This window comes from Haliaeetus albicilla, chromosome 1, assembly GCF_947461875.1.
Source record: "Haliaeetus albicilla chromosome 1, bHalAlb1.1, whole genome shotgun sequence".
Lineage (NCBI taxonomy): Eukaryota > Metazoa > Chordata > Aves > Accipitriformes > Accipitridae > Haliaeetus > Haliaeetus albicilla.
The window spans coordinates 66,027,119-66,047,455 of NC_091483.1; the positions used below are offsets into that span (position 1 = coordinate 66,027,119).

The 20,337-nt window shown below is 41.5% G+C and overlaps 2 protein-coding genes across 2 annotated transcripts in view; one reads left to right on the forward strand and one right to left on the reverse strand.

Moving 5' to 3' along the window:
• Positions 1 to 9,059, reverse strand: part of LOC104325388 (cytosolic beta-glucosidase-like) — a 40,860-nt gene extending 31,801 nt beyond the window's left edge. Inside the window, 1 exon segment of the mRNA XM_069790764.1 lies at positions 8,331 to 9,059. Within this exon segment, the coding sequence (XP_069646865.1) occupies positions 8,331 to 9,059 (729 nt within the window).
• Positions 8,810 to 20,337, forward strand: part of ADGRA3 (adhesion G protein-coupled receptor A3) — a 66,331-nt gene continuing 54,803 nt past the window's right edge. Inside the window, exon 1 of the mRNA XM_069792644.1 lies at positions 8,810 to 9,332. Coding sequence (XP_069648745.1) covers positions 9,058 to 9,332 — 275 coding nt within the window. The 5' untranslated portion in view covers positions 8,810 to 9,057. The remainder of the gene's footprint in view (positions 9,333 to 20,337) is intronic.

A 20,337-nucleotide genomic window follows, 5' to 3' on the forward strand; every position in this document is an offset into this window, starting at 1 on the left:
TAATATGTACAGGGTAATCATACTGATCCCTTAGAACTGTAGCATGGCAAATTGCATGGAACTTGGATAAGAACTTCTACAGAACTAGGTAAGGCCCAGAGCAACCTAATCTAACATAGAAGTTGGCCCTGCTCAGAGCTGGAGCTGAACCAGATGACATAAAGAAGTCCCTTCCAATCTAAATTACACTATGATTCTAATTTGAAAATTGCATGTTTCAGTGAGAATGGTTTGGGTAAAAAGAGCCAGAACACTGTTCTGTTGTGCTTGTGGTTTGGATGTTAGATGTTATTATAGCATCAATGTAATAGGTCTATCAGTAGAACATCAAAGGTTTGATTTCAGAAACATGGAGTCTTCCATGCAAAACCAACATGCAATACATGGAGCAGCCTGCTATACTGTTTGTATTTAAAATTTTATATGCAACTTCATATTGCCACATACACAGATATATCTAGGCATGGTATCTAGATAAGACAAAGAACTCAAGGTAGATCTACTAAACAACAGACTGTTCAGTGGGCTCCTGAACACTGATTCTCAACGTGCAGTGGCAGAAAAGCAAAACACAATAATTGGAAATAATGATAAGTAGGAACCAAGAAGTTATATGGCATTGATGAGACTAGTATACTAGAATACTGTATACAGTTCCGGTGACTGCATTTTTTAGGGGTGTTCAGAAACTGGAAAGAGTGAAGAAAAGATCCACAGAAGAGAAGACTTCTGTATGACAGAGATTGTTTGGCTTTAAAAAGACTGCGAGGTGATATGATTAGGGTGTATGGATACAATACTGAGAATTAGATACAGGGTGCTGAATAATGCCTTTATACTAGCTTTTAAAAATAGCATAACCGAAGGCAGAAAAGTTCAAACTGGTATATTTATTTTTAAAACTGAAGGTGAACAGTCATTGAGAATAGATTACTAAAAGAAGCAATGAATTCTCTAGCTCTGAATGTTCTCAGAAATATCTTTCTAGAGAGCCTGAATCAGAATTTACTGAGGTCAATACCGGCTTTTGATGGCTTCTTACAGTATATGTTAGACTATATGATTCAACAGTTTCTTCTGGCATTAATTTCAAGGAATCTTGTCCCTTTCTCCAATGAAACATCTCAGTTCTCGGATCAAAACATGCTGATGCCAGTTATTGCTCTAAGGTCTAAATCCAGCGTTATTACAGCTTCTCACATTTGTTATGCAGAGGACTGCAAGGGATACAGTCACTTTTAGATCAATTCTGTGATGATCCTGATTCATTTAAAGAAGAAAGTATTTCAAAAATTTTCAGTCTTACATCCCTTCCTGAGAGTTGGTCATTTTGTAAACTCGGAATATGCAAATCCCACAGACAAATTTGGACTCAGTGATTTTAATGAACTGCTGAATGTCAGTTCCTTCAGTCAATAGGGATTACTTTCCTAAACAAATATGTGATATTTTATTATCTCCAGGTAATGCTAATTACACTGCAAGAAAATGAGAGACAATCTTTAATATCGCTATTAGCAGAGAAGCTTGGCAGAACGTGATTCACAGGTTTTCAGAGTAACTAGTAACTATATTCTAAATGAAACAAATTTACTCTGTCTTTAACACTAATTTTAATGGAAAAATATGAAACAAAGATCAGATCTGCTGGGAAAATAGGTAACCTTTTAAATTAATGTTCCCTGAGCCACAATTAATTTAGATTTAATAGGACAGTTAATGTATGTTATTTGAATACTGATTATTAAACATTCAGCAAGGATTAAATGTTACATAATAGATTCATAACAGTGAAATTGATATGGACCTATTGCATAGCTATAATACTCTGCAAATATGCTTTAGTATGTAGTTGCTATTTGTTTAATATATAATAACTGTTTAATGAAGTCTAAATTAAATACTTAAATCTCAATTGAAAAAATGTCTAGGAAGTACAAAACACAATGTGGAATACGTTTACCATGCTGTGTTTATCAAGACAAAATCACGTTGTTTTGAAAAATACAAAGAGTGAGTAGTCTGTGGGGCCTGCTTGAACAAAAAGTTTTCCCTGGATAGTTTTATTGCCGAAACTCCCATGAAAGTGCCTAGATGTCAGGATGATTAAGTACCCAAAAGCAGGATCCAGAAATTTTGCTGATGTTGACATCAAAATGCATTGTTTTCCCCATTTCCTTCCGCCTTGTGAAGCAAACCTATAATGATGTATTAATTGCTATTTATTATCATGCTTCCTATTGCTTCATTTTTCATGGCTTGTGGTCGCTTACCAGAACTAAAAGTAATCCTATGGATAAAATGTACTGGAGAAAAGACCAGTATGAGTCTTACTGCAGATTGTTTGGACCGTGTTTCTATTTAGTAATTGAGGGTGCCACAAAGATCACTTCTCTAACGACAGGAGTGCTAGCTCTGCAACCAGATAGGCATGCTATAACCTACTGCTGTGGCTCCACCTGCTGAAAGGTATGGGTTTGAGTTCCGAAGGCGTACCACGGTAAGACACATCGCTTCTCCTACCCACTTACTGCTTTTTTTGCATCTCTGCATGCTGCTGGCTGTGTCATGTGTCTTTAAGCCATATAGGGTGCAGATGCACCCTGGTTACTTGACAGCAAGGACCCCAGCCTCTGTCTCAAGGGCAACATGTTACTTGTTGTCATCAATGTGCCTGTAACTCCTGCTTCGTCAGCTGCAGGTACACCTCTGAGCCCAGATGTGCTTCTTGTCATCCTCCCCTTTTGCTTTTTTGACTATCGCCCAGGCCTGGCTCAGTCCTGTAGGATATTGGCTGAGCTACAGTCTCATGCCAGTGTGGGACTCAGCTGCCGCTTGCCTCTGGCCAGTGTAGCTTTTTGATATTCTTTAACTATCACATTAGCCTTTTCCCCTCTGTTTTTCCTTCTGAATTTTCTGCCTGAGTTTGAGGTACTGCGCAGGGAAGAGAAAGAGAATCTCTTGCTTCAGGCGCCATTACGCAGCCAATAAAATTGGGACTTTTCTAGAGTTAATGTTCTGTAAAATCTAAGGTGATAAGATTTGGGAGTGAAGGAAATTCTTCAAAGTATTCATGTTAAGGAAGTTTAACTTCTGAACCATTAGAATTGCTTAAGCATCAGACAGCTTTTCTTTCATATGCATTGTTCACACAACAGTGCAAATCCCCATCTATCTAGCAAGACATAATCACTACCATCCTGGAGTACCATAGCCTTCTTTTCAGCCATAAGCACTGATGTGTTAGTAATGACGTAGTTCAGCTTTTGTTTTCCCTACCAATTTTTCCCCACAACTCGGTGGGTTTGGATCCTACTTACATTATAGCATCTATTCAATATTTAACAATGTTTAACAAGGAGTAGAAGGGAAACTATTTTATTTCCATTTTTATTAGCAGATTATTGCTTGGAAGCCTGTAAGCTTATTGATGCTGAGTAATGTGCCTAACTGATGACAATCTTTTCAGAAGGGGGTGAAATGACAGTTACACATTTTAGCAAAATTTTTAATGCAAGGTTGTATGAAAACTTCCATGCAAATACATATTTCTATAGCTTTACCTTTATTTTATTGAAAACTGACATCAGATATATAGAAAGCCAAGAGGTTTAAAAATTATATGAAACAATTATTTGGAGGCCAAACACTGAAAAAGTAGTGATGGAAATACATGTCAAAAAGAAACCTTGCACAACATATTTTACATATTGTTGAGCTGCTTACATTACTTTCTAAAATTTAGTGATGGGAGTGTATTTCAAAGTCAGTGTTCCATCTGCAATTATATACTAGAAGAGCAGAAGAGGAGTGAGATCCCTGTATGAGTCTGCTAAATCCACACAGTATGGGGTTTTTTTCCTTCACTCAAGGCAACGAAAATAATGAAAATCAAGCATGAAAATCTTCAGGGCCTGACTGTTCTTTCTGCAGAGGTACAACTGGTGATATTTCAAGTTTTAATATAAAAAATTTCAGTGTCTAATTCTGGCTTAATTTGGGATTTATTGATAACCAAACCCAGAGACTTCTAAATAAAGAGCTTTGAGAGCATTCTCCTTTTAAGCACTTCCAAAAAGTTTTCCATAATAGGTATACAAACTAAGCTAACTAATGTTTGGTATTCTGCCAAAGCATTCTTGAAGTATGTCTACTTAAAGGAACAACCAGGTAAAGGGAAACAGTGTTTCTCCTCAGACTCCCAACTGAGTCTAAAAACTGTATTTTCCCCAGTTATACTACTGACACTGAAGATCTCTGACCCTTGACTGCAGTAGACTGGGGAGAGGGGCTTGCAGAGAACATCTCTGTGTATGAGAACAAATGGAGGATGTCCAACATGATAAACATCAACCGAGCATCTGTGAATGTAGGGTTCGGCGTTTGGAAGATCTCGCGATGTCACGGAAAGTTAGAGGGTTAGTCGCAGCCTTATGATGTGTCTGTAATCCCGCCTACCCTTGTTAGCATAAAAGGAATTGACTGCGCAATAAAAGGGGGAAGTTGGCGCTCACACTGTGTGTGTTATCTGTCTCTTTCCCTGGTCCGGGGTTGACCAGTGATCTAATCGTGGCACCTTGATATGTGGCGAACGCTACGTGTGAATACCTGTGTTTGTCACACGCAACAGCAGAGCTTGGGGTAACTCAATGAACTGTCTGACAGAGGCAGGGATATAATACTACAACCTGCAGCTGTGTTGTTGTAGTAAGGTAACTCTGTGCCTGCTTGGATTTAGTGGTTACCAACAGCAAGCCAGCGTGTGCCAGCAGTTATCATCACCTCCCTGTACTTGGAATAGCAAATAACCACAGTATTGCAGACATAGCTGAGGGCAACCAAATGCTTCCTCTTCCTGGTAGCAAACAAAACATAACTGATGATGTCCCAATCCATTAAGGAAAGAGATGAAATGTGGTAGGTAGAAGACTCCGTGGCACTGAGAAGAAAAGAAGAGAAGATATGAAGGTACTGCCAGCATGGGAGTCCCTTGAGAGGAGAATTAGGGAGCAATTATTTCAGTGAAGGTGATGATAGCCCAGAAAAATGTGCAGAGATGTGAAACCTGAACTGACAAAAGCAAAGGACAAGAGTAAGCAAAGAAAAGAATCAGAATGAAAGACAGACAAAAATTGCTATTTATCTCTCTGACCTGAGGACAAATGAAGGATTTGAAGTGCTGCCAAAGCTACCTTTGTTTACACATAAACACTGATAAGAATTTCTTTGCCTTCCCCTCTTTCCCACACTCTTCTTCTTAATATCTCGGGCACAAAAAGTTAGTAATTAGTAGACTAGAAAGAAGAGTAGAAAAATTAATTTTCAAAATTGAATGTACTAGTAGCAAATTTTATGAAGGGAAGGGAAACAACAGAAAAGGACAAAGTATAATTGTTTGCAATCTGGAAGCAAAGCGCATTCAATAAAGTTCAAGTTACTGCCTCACCTCAAGTAAAGCATTACCAGCACCAACAAGATTACCAACACTGATGGAGAATGAGGGGACTGAGGCAAAGAAAGTTCATTGTTTTTCAATTCAGAAAAAGAAGGAAGAACTGCAGAAAGAGGTAATATTTACAGTAGCTGCTACCCCAGCTATAGCAAGTAAGTTTTGGGAACAGCTTGCTGCCTTTTTTGCAGCTATATCATCTACTATATAAAAGATATTGCCTCCCTCTACAAATCTTATCTTTCTTGAAATTACATAGGATGGCTTACTTTGCTGCCCTGGTGGGAGGTTCCACTCTCTTCCCTAGTGCCGTCGCCTTCCTCCAGATCTGGCACTCTTTTAACCCTTCCCTGAGTTGATTCAACTCAATAACCTGGCAGAAAACTAAACTCAAATAAAGGATAGCTTAGTTGTTGAGTTGAATCAGTTTACTGAACAATCAGGTGACTACCACAGGTGAAGCAAGAGAAAGGGCATATAACCTAAAGGTAGAGGGGTTGTTGGAAAGCTAGGAGGAACAGGACTTTCTGGTTTTTGAAGCAGGTGTACAATGTAACTTTGTCCTTATATCCTTAGACCACTACAACTACAATAAAAGTAGTGATCTCATAAACTTGACGAAGGTATATTGCAGTTCAAAAAAACCACACATGAAATTTGTTAAGTGACTCCTGTGGGACATATGTTTTGGATTAAGAGCTTTCCTGAATCAATGTAAGAAAATACATTTTCAAATCTTTGGCATGGAATGGAAGTTGCAGTAACTTGCATGAAAGAAGAGAGATGAAGCCTTTGAGAAGAGCCTTTTGCTTGGGGACTTCAAGCTTTTTGAAAACAGGTGAGGAACAATACGCCCTGGAACTACATTCACTGCAGAAGCAGACAAACTAAGAGAATATAAATCAACAGACAACAACACTTCAAGGTTTCAATAGTAGCAGTTTAAACAGATGCATCATTTAAAATTGTAGGAGCTTTGCAACTGGGATCCATAGTTAGAGATCTTAGTAGGGGTGGTCTCAGTGTCGTGGAAAGAACAGAGCAGATGATAGTTCAGAAACATCAAGGGCAAGTAACATGCTTGAATCTATAAATTAGAAGGAAAGGAATTGGATATGACATTAAGATGAAACAGAGTGGCAAGAAATTTGTCTCTCCAGGATTATGGGAAAATTGAGAGTTAAGATGATCTATGATCACAGTCACCAGAAGCAACAGTTCACCACTTCCATCATCATCTTTAGATTATGTGACCATCTGGATTATCTCACTGATACAACTGGAGACTAATGGGGTCAAAACATATGCATTGTCACAAATGCAAGACAAGGGAGAGGAGCAAGTAGCTTCAGAAAAAAACATGGGAATGTTCCCTTCAGTAAGGGGAAGGGAAGACCTGCCAGAAAAGGCAGCTGTATGCCCTGTCTCTGTGTTGATCCTAACACAGCACAAACTTTTTATGTAGCTGTGCAGTGAATAAGAACATGTTATTGACGTAGTTGAAGGTAGAAGAAGGAAGAAAGTAGCCAAAGGGAAGAACTGTTTAACCCAGTACTACTTCTGAAGGAAAAAGTATATTGGGCCCTGGTTTGATATAGTCAATCCAGCTTTAAAAATCCTGGTGCTAGATCAAAAATGATGGGGCTCCATGGTACAAAGCACTGATCCAATGCAAATTCACTCTGCAGTTTGAATTTGTTTCAAACAAAGCCCAAAACAGAAGAATTAACTTTACACTAGTGACCTTTATGCTAATTAGATCTTTCTTCTCTTACAGTTGGCACAACAGCAGTGTAAGAGTACAAAGGCATTGTCAACTTTGCATTTTGTGTCCTGACCTAATTTGGTTCAAGTGTAATAGTGGCCTTGCATCTCACCCAGATCAGGTTGGTCCTGCTGAATGACTCAGTGGCACACAAACCTAATATTAAAGTTCAAGGACCTGTGTCCTCTTTGCATTCTGGTCAACAATTTCAATAAGTGGGACATGTTCTATCTTCATTTGTAAGAGGCCATACAATTGAGGAGAGAAGACATGATGGTGGGTAAAGGGTATCTACAACATGCCCAGGTAATTGTGATGTTATTACTGTAACCTTGTTCTACTTCCCCCAATCCACAATTCCTATGGTTTGCCTGTATCTTTCCTTAGGTTACATTTAAAACTGGGTCGCAGTTTGAGGCTTCAACATTATTCAAGGACACCTTAGGCTGAAGACTTTGTAAGACTCTTTTTGGCAGCTGTTCTTGCCAATGCCTAAAATTGCATTTCTGCATAATAACAGGTATTTTGCAGGGTGTTATTTGCCAGTGCTCTTCTGTAAGGATGGGGCATTGTGAATTCTTGGTTAGGGATCAGAACTTCCTATGGTTTCTGCAAAGTCTCTCTTAACATTTTTAAAGTAGGTGCTGCCAATTCTTGTAATTTGATTGCGAGTTAGGTTAACAGTTATTTTACTGTCCTCACACCTACCAGAGGCAAAGAACATACCGAGAATTTCAGCTGTCATTGGCACAAAGGCATTTATGCCTGGCTGTCCTGGCTGCAGAGAAATGTGAGAACATGACCTAACTACACCCAGAAAAGCAGTCCCAAGTGTGCAACGAAAAGACACGCTGTAGGCAGAATGTTTTTTTTTTTTTCACATTTAAGGCTATTGAAATAACTTTTAACCATCCTTTGGCTCTTTGGCTGTCAGGCGGGAGTAACAGGGTTACCTCATTTTACAGGGAGGATTTGAAGGCAAATGTCTTACAGGCACAAGGTGCTTGGCGTTAGGAGTACTGAAAGCCACTCAGCACGCAGGCAGGGGAACGGCGACAGTGGATTTGGAGCTGGGGCGAGGGGAAAGGCACTTTAGTAGAGGAGCGGGAACCAAACCGCTCCACCCTGCCACCGCGAGGGGGACAGGGCCCACGAAGTGCCAAAGGGACCCTCGGCTCTGCAGGATGCTGGGGAGGGCAAAGACACCGGCCATCGGGGATCAGGCCACGGCCCGGGCAAGCAGCCCCCGCCGGAGGAGGCCGCGGGAGGAAGGCCCCGGCCGCTCGCAGTGCCGCCGCCGCCACCGAGGGCTGGCCCAGCGCTGCCGACGGCCCTGCCGGCGGGCCAGGGTCTCCCCGCCGGGAAGGCGCCTCTCCCGCCCGCCCAGGAAGCGCTCGCCCCCCTCCGCCGGGGAGCAGCACCTCCCCGCCGCGACCCCCACACCCGGCGACGCGCATGCGCGGTGGCGGCCGCCGCCTCCGCGGCGCTTGCGCAGTGGGGCCTAGGCCCGGCGGGCACCCTCGCTGCCGCGGGGCTCCGGCACCGGCGGAAGGCGGCGCTGGTGCCGCCGCCGCTGGTGCCGCCGCCGCTGCGCGAAGCCCGCCCGGCCCCGACACAAAGACGAGGGCGGCCGCGGCTCCCTCCCGCCTGCCCGCCCGCAGCACCACATGGCGGCAGCGCTGCGGCCGCGCCTGGCGCCGCCCCCGCGGAGCTAGGCCAGGGCCGAACCGCGCCCCCTTCCTCCCCCCCCCCCATCCCGGCCCCGCTCGTTCGTCTCCCGCCCGGCCCCGTCCGTCCCCGCCGCCTGCGGGAGGAGCGGAGCAGGGCCCTGCACAGCCCCGCCATGCTGTCCCCCGGCCGCCGCGCTGCCTGCCGCCCACCGCGCCGCCGCCGTCGTCGCCCGGCGGGGCTCCTGCCCGCTCTCCTGCTCTTGACGGCGCTGGGGGGCGGCGGCGGCGGCGCGCTGCCCCCGGGCTGTAAGTACGACGGTCGCCCCAAGAGCGCCGGCAAAGCGGCGGCGGCCGCCGGCGGCCCGGTGGAGGTGAAGGTAGTTTGCAGCAACCTGGAGCTCGTTCAGGTCCTGCCTCCCGAGGCGCTGCCTAACCGGACGGTCACCCTGTGAGTACCGGACCCGGAGGGGGGTGGGCGGCCTTGGTGCGACGTGGACGGGGTGGGGGGAGCGCCGGCCTGAGGTAAAATGGGGTCAGGCGCGGGGGGGGGGGGGGGGGGAAGCGTGGTTGACCCCCTCTGCTGCTGGGGGAAGCCGCAGAGGCGGATCTTCGGGGGGGGGCTGTGCTTTTCGTATTTTCCCTTAGCTTCCCGGGGTGGTGATTTGGGGGGGGCGTCCCGTTACTTACCGGTGGGGCGGGCGGCGGCGCGGGGGGGCTGCGAGGGGCGGTCCCGCCCCTCGCAGCCCCCCCGCGCCGCTGCCCGCCCCACGGAGCAGCATCCCCACACCCCCCCTTGCTCCTTCCTCCCCCTTGGGGCTGCTCTCCATCAAAGGGTTCACCCTGGTCGGAAAGCTTAGGTGTTCCTTTATTAAAAGTCATGCTGCTTTTTTTTGGTGGTGTTTTAACTTCCCTAAATTTATTTTTTTTAATCTCAGGAGAAGCTCAGCTTTGGAGTGTCGCGCTTTGAGGTAGTTCTAACAACCAAACGCAAATAGAGAGCGTGAGCCGCTCAGCGTGCAGTATGCTAGGTGGGCCTGAAGTTTTGCGGTAGCAAAACAGCAAGTTGTTTGTTGCAGGTCATGATAAAACCAGCCAAAGGGATTTATTTTGTTTCTTCTTTGGAAGAAAGGTCAGTTTACTCCCATGTAGCAGTAGGCGTGCTCTTTTTAAGTGGAGGCAATCCTAGCTCATCTATTTGAATAACAAGTTTCAAACAGGATGTGCAACTTACTCCAAAGTAAGAATTATGTTGCTATTTACTTAGATGTAAAGAAAAGATTTGCAAGTTGTTTTTCTTCCCGAGATGTTAATCGGTCACTCTAGCAAAGAAGTTTGTAGAATGGTTTGGGTTGGAAGTGAGCTTTAAAGATCACCTAGTCCAACTCCCCTGACATGGGCAAGAACGTTCGCAGCACTGGATTTCATCGGTTGATGGTCCTAAAAGGGGAAACCTGTCCCCTCTTTAGAGACCCTTAAAGTGCCTGTGCTACCACGGGAAGACTGAAGTGCAACCAAGTAGTATGCAAGAAAGTTGGTTAAAAGAAACTGAATTATGGGGTCTAGCTTAAGATATTTATCTACTTAACTGGAAATCACAGGTTTGAAAGATCTACCAATAATCTGAGTTTAATAAGCATAGAGTGTATATAGTTCTGTCATGAGAACAACAATCTGACTGCTGCTTTTGCGAACATTGACAGCACTGAAACACCAAGGAAGGGCTTCCTTCAGGAAGTCCTGGTGTGGTGCGGACCCAGTCAGTGGCAGATACGTGGATGTGGACCTATGAGAAAAGGGAAAGCCAAAAAAAGGGAGGTGGTTAAGGCTTGGCAGTCTGCAAGGGTTCAGAGAGTATTTCTAAATTACCTGTGAGAAGTGACCAGAAATATTCATATGTGAAGTTTCTGAAGTAGAAAAGAAAGCTAAAAGTAGAAGGTGACTGCTGTTTGATCAACAAATCCATTTTAGTCTTTTTTAGCCTCCAATGCTTTACAGCTGATTAACTTAAAAATAGAGTATTATCCATTAAAATTTTGATAAAAGTAGGTGTTAGTACAGTTGATACGCTGAAGTTGACTGTGGGGGTCTTTTGGTTCAAAAAACTTGGAGTCACAGCTCTGCTGTGAAAAACAAGCAGATATCAAACACAGTAGCCTTGCTGTGAATGGACCTTTGTTCATAATTGCAGTGACAGAAGAATTTCGAAGAATGGTTCATTTTTCATCTTTATTTTCATACTCCTTCATTATCTAGAGTGTATCTAGAGCATATCTACATACAATAATTAGTTGCTTTCAGTTTTAACTGGCCTTTGAAGTTAATGATAACTTCTGAACATTTGTTTTTCCCTTTTAATAAATGTAGCAAGAAACAATGTGATTTTTTCATTGTTATGAGTGGTAACTATCATAACTGTGTTGATACAATTAATATGAACACACAGTTTGAAATTTTACTTAAATATGAGGCAAAGATTATTAAACCAATGCTGCTTTTTCTAACAGAGTGGGCACAATAACTGTTGTGGTTCAGGATCTTTCAAGTTTGTTGACTCTTGAGGCATGACTTTCATATCTCTGAGAGAGTTTGTTTTTGTGGTTGGGGGTTTTTTTTGGTGTGTGGTTTTTTTGTGGTTTGGGGTTTTTTTGTTTTGTTTTTTTTTAATTTGAATCCATGTTAACCTGGTTAGAAAGTTTTGGTGATTTATGGGGTGTGTTGCCAAGTGCCATTTCATTAACATGTTGATTAGTAGTGGCTGGGTTAATTGTTATCTAATCTTTTGCCAAAAATTACTTTCTTTTCCAAGCTGATACTTAGAATTGCAGCACTTGGTGGATAGTGGAAGGTTGTCTGATTAGAGTCAAACTGCCCTGAGTTATCTTGAATCTTGATTCTTGTGGGATTCTTCTATTAAGATAAGTACTAGTTCTGTTATATCTTTGTGGATTAGTGGATCACTGCAGAGATAAGTGGCTGAAAATAGATCACTGTTGTGTAGGTCAGCTGCATTTTAATTCAGTTAATTTTCTTTTATGTTGACTCTTTGTGCAAACTGATTTTAAATATGAGTACCTATATAGTTTTATATAAACTTTTGGGGTTTTGAGGGAGCTAAGAATGACTCAAATGAAGTGATTATATCAATTTTAGAAATCCCGATTCCATCCTTATCATTGATTAAACTCTTAGACCTTCAGTAGATCAGCTGCTGTGCACTTAGCATTTACAATTCCCCTCCCCCCCCCGAAATATTTTTGAAGACAAAAATCTCTAAAAAGTGAAGAAATAAGGGAAATAGTGGAAATTAGGATAAACTAGTAGCATCTGAGGATGCTGACCAGGTTCTTTCATTCTTGCACACAATTATAGTTAGTGGTTAACAATGATATTGATAAGTTGGGGAAGGTCACTTAGTTTACAAAATGCCTTGGCCTTTTTTTGCCACAAAACATTTTATTATGCTAGTAATTTAGGTCAGGAGTATTTAGAACCTTTAGTAACAATTCAGAAAAAATATCCTAACTTGATTTCAATTGGTAAGAGATAAAACAAGTTTGTTTCATGATTGAGTAAGGAAAGCAAACACTGGAGGAAGACTGTTAATGGGAGAATAAGTATTGTTTAGGATTTCTGGCAGTACTGTAAATTGAGATTCCTTTAGAATCCAGGTAGCATTAGCTGGTGCTTTACTGAGCAGTTGGGTCAAATTCCAAGGTGAATTCAAGTTTAGTTATAGCTAAGGAAGGGACTTTTTTGTAGCCTTATATAATAAAAACCGATTGGGATACAAATGAAGGGTGTATCTACATGAACACCATAGATGGCTTTGACCTTTGTAGTTTAACCAGCCAGATGAGATGCTTTTGGTGTGAAGGTAATGTAACTGGGTGAACGTGACTCGGTGCTTTGTCTGACATGCTCTGTATTTCAGTAGATACTGAAGCTGTGGCCGCGATTTACATTTAAGTGAGGAATGCACTATACTCTTGTAGTAGAGGTCTGAGATAAGATATCCATTGGTGTTGTGTTTCTTTGATGCAAGCTCAAATGATGTCATAACTTGGTGGGTATTAGCCGTTACTTCGTTCTTTGGAAGAGAATGTGTAATCCTACTGAAGACAATCCCGTGAAGTTGTAGTTCTTGTTATTTATTGAGAATTTTGGTTACCCGTTACACATAGGTTATTCTATAGGAATAAGAATCTAAATAAATGGAGGAAAAGCATATATACTCAGTAAAGAATCATGTTTCTGAATCAGGAACCTTACTGCAAACAACTTTGCTTACCCACATATCCTGATAGGAACGTATGAGTATCAGTGTTTGCACTTAAAAGTGTTAGAATTTACAAGCCAGAGCATTAGCCTGGATTTGTGTTCAGAATTGTTCAAAGATATGCTTAATTGGGTTGCTGTTGAGAAATGTCTTAAAATGTCACAGGTTTTGTCCAGCTCCTAAATATAATCATGTCAAACTACATCCACGAGTAGTCCATCAGTAGTTTTAGCTAAGCAGCTGAAAGGCATACTCGGCTTTCCAGATATCTGCACAGCCTCTCCGTTTGTAACACAAATTCCTAAATTCCAAAAGTTTCAAAGCAAAACGTCACTCAAGTGACTACTCAATACAAGTAGTCACTTGCATTACAATGTGTGATTACATTGTAATTACCTGAATTACGTGTAATTATGTGAGTAATTTTTTCCTTCTTACAGAAAAAGGACTTCAAGTTTTAATATTTGTTTTCATTTTATGTATTGATTTATTTTTTTAATATTCTTTTCTTTTTTTGAGGCGTAATCTGATGCTTTGCTAAATTGTTTTCATTTCCTTTGGTGGGCTGACCCTGTCTGGATGCCAGGTGCCCACCAAAGCTGCTTTATCACTCCCTCTCCTCAACTGGACAGGGTAGAGAAAATACAACAAGAGGCTTGTGGGTTGAGTTAAGGACTGGGTGAGATCACTCAGCAGTTAGTGTTGCGGGCAAAACAGACTCAACTTGGCAAAATTAGTTTAATTTATTACCAATCAAGTCAGAGTAGGGTAATGAGAAATAAAACCAAATCTCAAAAGACCTTCCCCCCACCCCTCCCTTCTTACCAGTCTTAACTTTACTCCTGGTTTTCTCTACCTCCTCCCCTGCAGCAGCCCAGGGGAATGGGGAATGGGGGTTGTGGTCACATCAGATGTTGTTTCTGCCACTCCTTCCTCCTCAGGGGGAGGAGTCCTCACGCTTTTCCCCTGTTCCAGTGTGGGGTCCTTTCCACGGGCTGCAGTCCTTCAGGCACAGACCGCTCCGGTATGGGTCCCCTGTGGGTTCACAAGTCCTGCCAGAAAACCTGCTCCAGCGTGGGCTCCTCACTCCATGGGGCCACAGGTCCTGCCAGGAGCCTGCTCCAGCACAGGCTTCCCATGGGGTCATAGCCTCCTTTGGGCATCCACCTGCTCTGGCATGGGGTCCTCCCTGGGCTGCAGGTGGAGATCTGCTCCACCATGGACCTCCCTGGGCTGCAGGGGGACAGCCTGCCTCACCATGGTCTTCACCACAGGCTGCAGGGGAATCTCTGCTCCAGCGCCTGGAGCACCTCCTCCCCCTCTTTCTTCATTGACCTGGGAGTCTGCAGGCCTGTTTCTGTCATGTATTCTCACTTCTCTGTCTGGCTGAAGTTGCCAGTTTTGTTTTTTTCTTCCCTGTTCTTAAATACGTTATCGCAGAGGCACTACCACTGTTACTGATGGGCTCGGCCTTGGCCGGTGACGGGTCCGTTTTGGAGCCAGCTGGCATTGGCTCTGTCAGACATAGGGGAAGCTTCTGGCAGCTTTGCACAGAATCCACCCCTGTAGCCTCCCCGCCACCAAAACAAACCCAATACACCTTTGTTTTATTTAGTTGGGCCTTTCTTTATTACATGTTTGGAAAAAAGTGTTTACCAAAACATTGACAAACAGAAAGTATAGGCATGGTAAATGTCTTCTGTGGAAATTTGCCTCTTCTTTTAAAGTACATTTCCATTATTAACTGGAAGGTGCTCTTGACAGCTAATCCCTTTTTAGTTAAAACAGTCTAAAATAGACAATTTTAAGTGTTCAGTACTAATAACTTGGGCAGTGTTAATATTTTTTTGAAGACACAAAAGGCTAATAACTCCCATTAAAACCTCCCTTAAAATTTTCTTCAGTCGTGGATACATGGACTATGCAAAATATATTTTACTCATGAACACATGGCAGTACAGAGACAGTACTTGAGAATTGTCATATCCACAATTTAGTATTTCACAAGTACTTGTACATGCCTTTTTACCAGTGGCATCTGACTCCTAAAATCAGTAGTGAAGTTTCATTTTCTGACAGGCTTCTATTCTAGTAGACCTATTCAGTATAAATCTATCAGATTTTGTGCATGTCTTTTACCTTGTTGAGAAGACAGCAATCCACATTCGAAATCAGATTCATGCTTTGCAGTATGCCCTGTTCCAACACTGATTCATTATTGTGGGGTTATTATTATAGCATATTGAATACAAACATTCATCTTTTATGATTGTGTACACTTTTGTGTGTATATGAGTATTGCAAGAAAATTCTGAGGTCACAATTTGAACAGTGTTTTCTTCTAAATTGCAGTATTTTGTTCTATCCAAGTAACTATTCAGCTTTGGAAGACATCATGTTACATTGTTCATAGGTATCCAGTGGGATACCCAGTGACGTTTGAATAGTGTTCTCTTGTTTCTTTTAGTGTTGCAGTAATGGCTTTAACATACATGGTGCGTTGTAATTGGTAGTAGTCTTCATGCAATAATGATTGTATCAATGCATGCTGATTTTTTTTCTAAAGATAATTCTTCTATATAAGCATTTTTTCAATTGTTTTAGGTGCCTTTCACAATGAGATTATTGTACTTTTGATTAAATACCTGAAGTAATTAGAAATATGGCTTCTGTACCATAGATTAAACTGTAGGCAGTTGTTACAAGCTTGGGGCTTAGATTTTGAATGAGAGCTATGTATTGATTACTGCTGAGTTGAAAATAAGGGAGGAGGACAGCAATAAGTTCTGCAAAATTCTGGAGAGCAAATTAAAATTTTTATAATGAGTACAAATTAATTTTTTTAATTCTCCGAGCCACAATATTAATGTAGAATTGCCCAATACCTTTATTCCCATGAAGATATCCATATAAGCAGTGCCCTTTATGTGTTCATTAAGTGAGTATTAAATGTTCAATGCATGATGCTTTAGGTAGCCTTGAGAGATTTTCATCTTCAGGACTAATCCTTTTTTCTTCTGTTGTTGTCTTTTATTGATCAGTAGTACTCCTGTTTTTGTTTTAGTCCGGCAAAGTATTAAAATTTAAAAGTTAATGCCAAGAGTTAAAGAAATAGAACTAGAATTTGTGCTGCAGTGATGAAAAATGAATAACTACATGTGTCTCATTCATTTCTGCTTGCAGTTTGTTCGTGTTTCAGAGGTTACTTTTGTAATTTAAAACAAGTATGGAGCTGCAAGGTTAGATTTTTCAGAATTTAATTGTTCCCATATGTACTTTGCATGTGCCAGATATGTTGCAGGTTCATGAATATTTGTCATTACTTCCTTTAGTCTGTATCTTCACTGTAATAGTATCTACAACTCTTGTCTCTCTACAGTTTAAATGCTTTCTTTGTACCAGTAGTTAATCCATTAAGATTCAAAACAGTTGAGCATTTCTTTTCATTAGTAATAATAAATTGTTTTAAATTTAAGAACTTCAGGTAACTAAAGTATGTTTTAGTGAGTTTTGCTTTCTGCAGTGAGATAATTAATGAATTTTAAATATTAATTTGTAAAATCTTAAATACTATATTAAATATCTTTAGTCTTTTAACACAGTAAATAGGTGAGAATTTTATTTTTACCTTTGGATTTCACTGTTGGGCTGTTTAGCAGTGAAAACTGCAATGTCTTGTTGCCTTTAGAACACCACAGTGGGACAGATCATATCCTTTAATTACTGTTTATGTGCATTACTGTGTGGTGACTCCTCCTTTGGTAATGACACAGGGAATGTCCAGTGGTGCAGTACAGTACTGTCCTGCAGATCTCCAAGCTGCCTTAGAGTGAATGGGATGCCAGTGCACTGCAGTACAGAGCGGCTAGGTCCCGAAGTAGCGTAGTTGCTTTGGTGGTGTGTGTGGTCCAAGCTAGTCAGCCAGTTCTGGCAGGGCTGCAGAGTTGTTGCTTTTAGAGTAGGAACTTGACCTTTTTGGCAAGGCAGACCAACTAAAAGCTTTTTTGGGGAAAAAAAACCCAAACAAACCAAACATAATAAATGCAGATTGATTAAAGATGTTTAAGAAATAGGCAGCTTAATTGACAATTCTGTCTGCACTGGACAGTGTATTCTAGGATTCATCCAGACAAGTCTCCAGCATTACAGCTCTAGGTGGCTGTGGGCTGTGCCATCTTCAGGTGCTTTGTCCAGGAGTACAATCTGTGTGCTGTGCTAGGTCAGTTCAATCTAGGGAAAAAAAGAGTCTTTGAGGTAGAGGGAGGGAGGTTAGGGTCTAGACACAGAGTGAAGAAGGGCAGGGAGAATGGATTAAACGGTAGAAACTACTACTGGGACTCGGGGAGGAGTTGAGATGGGAGTGTGTGTTTCTTTGAATGGATGTGTTTGTTATGGAGGTGGGAAATCAGAAGGACTTCAGAGGGAATGGAGGCAGCACAGATAAGGTGCTGAAGGGTGAGTGTAACTGGCTTAGCATGAGATGGGCAAGAATTCTCAGAAATTCAGCAGCTACCCACAAAATCAGTAAAGGCAGGATTAGTGACTGGATGCCAGTAGGAGCAGATGGATCATACAAGGAAATGGTAGTGGTATAACACAGTCTGAAAACTCTTCTGGTATGGTCCACATGGTGTGCTATTTCCATCTGAGGAGACGAACATACAGGCTTCTTTCTGTCAGATACAAGAACTCATTATTAGCCCATGTTGTTATAGGATAGGTTTTACCTTGAAACTTAGGATCAGGCAGAGTTTGCAAGTTATGCTCAGGTTTCTGAAAGCATCCTGTAAGACATCCCAAACGACTGATTCTAATACCTCAAACTGTTGTTTTAGGATAATAGCCTCTGGTGTTAACAGGAAGTTAAACCAATTCTCAAAATTGTGTGTTGATGGGCTCATTAGTTTCCATGGGTTGCAGTGAGCTGACCTTACAGCTCTGTGCTAGAGAAGGGATATCCCCTTCTACCCTCTCTTGGTGCTTCTGACACAGGGATGATCAGGAGCAAGGGCAGGGGAGAGGAGATCTCCCCCTCTGAGTGCTGAAAGTTACATCTAGATCCAGCTGCCTGTAAAACTGTACCCTGAATTGGAGCTGTTTTTTCCTGTCCCTTGCTGCTGTACTAGCATTTGTCTGGCTCTGTGCCTGGTCAGTTCAGGGAGCTAAACTATCCAAAAACTGTTGACTTCTGTAGGATTAGGCTATAAATTTTTGTGAAAATGTATCTTTGTGTGCCAGCAGTTGACGGGAAGTGCTTGCTAACGTGTCTAGACAAAGCACTTTCTAGAGAGCACATACACCTGATAGGATATGTAAATACATGTGAGACTGGGTGTGGCAGTGTATGCTATAATTAATACTACTGTGATATGACACATAGAATGTATTGGCTATATCAGCTTAAGTTAGGTGAGTGTGGCTAGCCATCTCTGTGCTTGCAGTATTTCTTGTGAAGGGAGTTACTCTTTTATGTGTATGTATGGAGGTTGGAGGGGTAGGGTAAACTTGCACCAAAACACAAGTCAGTGAGAATCCTAAAAAGTGTATATGTGGTAGATAAGAAGTGGGAAACTCAGGAGGGAGCAGAAGGAAGAGGAGGAAGACAGGAGGGTTACTACAGAAAAAGTCAATCATCATCTCTTAAACTAATGCAGATGCTACAGATAGGAAGAGGTAGGGAGAGAGAACTTGGAGGAAGCTCCCCAGAATGTAATGGTCACAAGGGTTAGGTTACCAATGCTTTTGGTTAGCTTTAGAAACAGCAGCTCGGAGTTAGTGCTGGAAGAAATTGAATATTGCTGTGTCCTCTTAATTTCTCTTAGGTAGGCTTTCCAACCTGGGATAGGTACTAGAAAGAGAGGTTTGGTTGGTAAGGCCATAATTTCACAAGAATTTATTTTGATAGTAGTATCATTTTCAGCAGCATTGCTACTCATTCTTGCATTCTGTTTTGCCTCTCAGTTCTGTCCTTTTTTCTAGGATGATTTTTATTTAGTACTTTTACATAGGAAATTCACTGAGGTACTTCAGTGATTGGCACTGTATTTCACTAGAAATAAAGAATTTCTGTCCTTAAAGAACAGTTTATCCTTAAATAAAGGCAAGAAATAAAGCATGTGGCCACATACTGAATAGCAAGGAAAAAAAATATCTTTAATAGCAGCGCGTGAAGTGAGCATTGTTGCTTGAATGCTGCAGAGATTGTATAGAAACAAAAGTCTGTCATTATAGCGTATGAAGTTAGCACATTCCCAGTTAAAAATTAAGTAATATAGACACAGTTTTAATTCTGTAATTTCATTACTTCTGAGTGTTTTAGTTTACAATCTTAATATTGTTTAATATGCCTAATAATGAAATAGCACAGGAAGTCTTTTATCTGTTGCAAACTTATATTTTGCAAATGTTTCATTGCTAAGCTTCCTCAATTATAATGTTATTGTTAAATTGGAAAATAGTCTCCTTTTGTTAGGGGCTTTGGAAAGATTCATAATTCTTTCTCTGTATATAGCTTGGGGAGTGTTTTCATTTCAGGGTTAATTTTAAGGAAGTACTACTGTTCATGTTCTGCTCAGTCCATTACTTCTTTCCCTTTGACACCAGTAACTCACTAGAAGGCAAAATACTGACTCTTGAAAAATACTGTTTTTTATATCCTTGTTAAATCACAGCTTCTACAAGATAAACTTCAAAAAATGTATTTTTTTTGCATGTTCACAGCTTTCAGCAGAAAGCATTTTTCTTACTTGTACAGATGGTTATTTTAGTCCAATTTTTGCTGGTGGCCGCTTTCCCAGTCCTTAGAGTATACAGCCATCATCATGAAATGATCTGATTTATTTTCTATTTCCTGGCTCTCTATTTGGGTCTGTTAAAACATGTTCTGGAAGCTACTTCAGCATTCACCTAGAAGTTACGCTGTCTCCCAGTCTTTACACAGGCTTCCTGGAGGCCATTTTGACTATTTTGTAATAGTGTTAATGGATATGTGTGTATTTTAGTAGTATCCTATGAAAGGATTCATTTGTGAAGTTTGGAGATGCATTCTAAATTCCTGTCTAGTTGACTGCTGTCTTAGTGATGGTTGTTTTATAGCTGACAAACCAATTGTTTCATAGAACAACACTTTTTTCATTTGGTGCTTATCACCTTATTCTAATGGTAAAAACAAATCAAG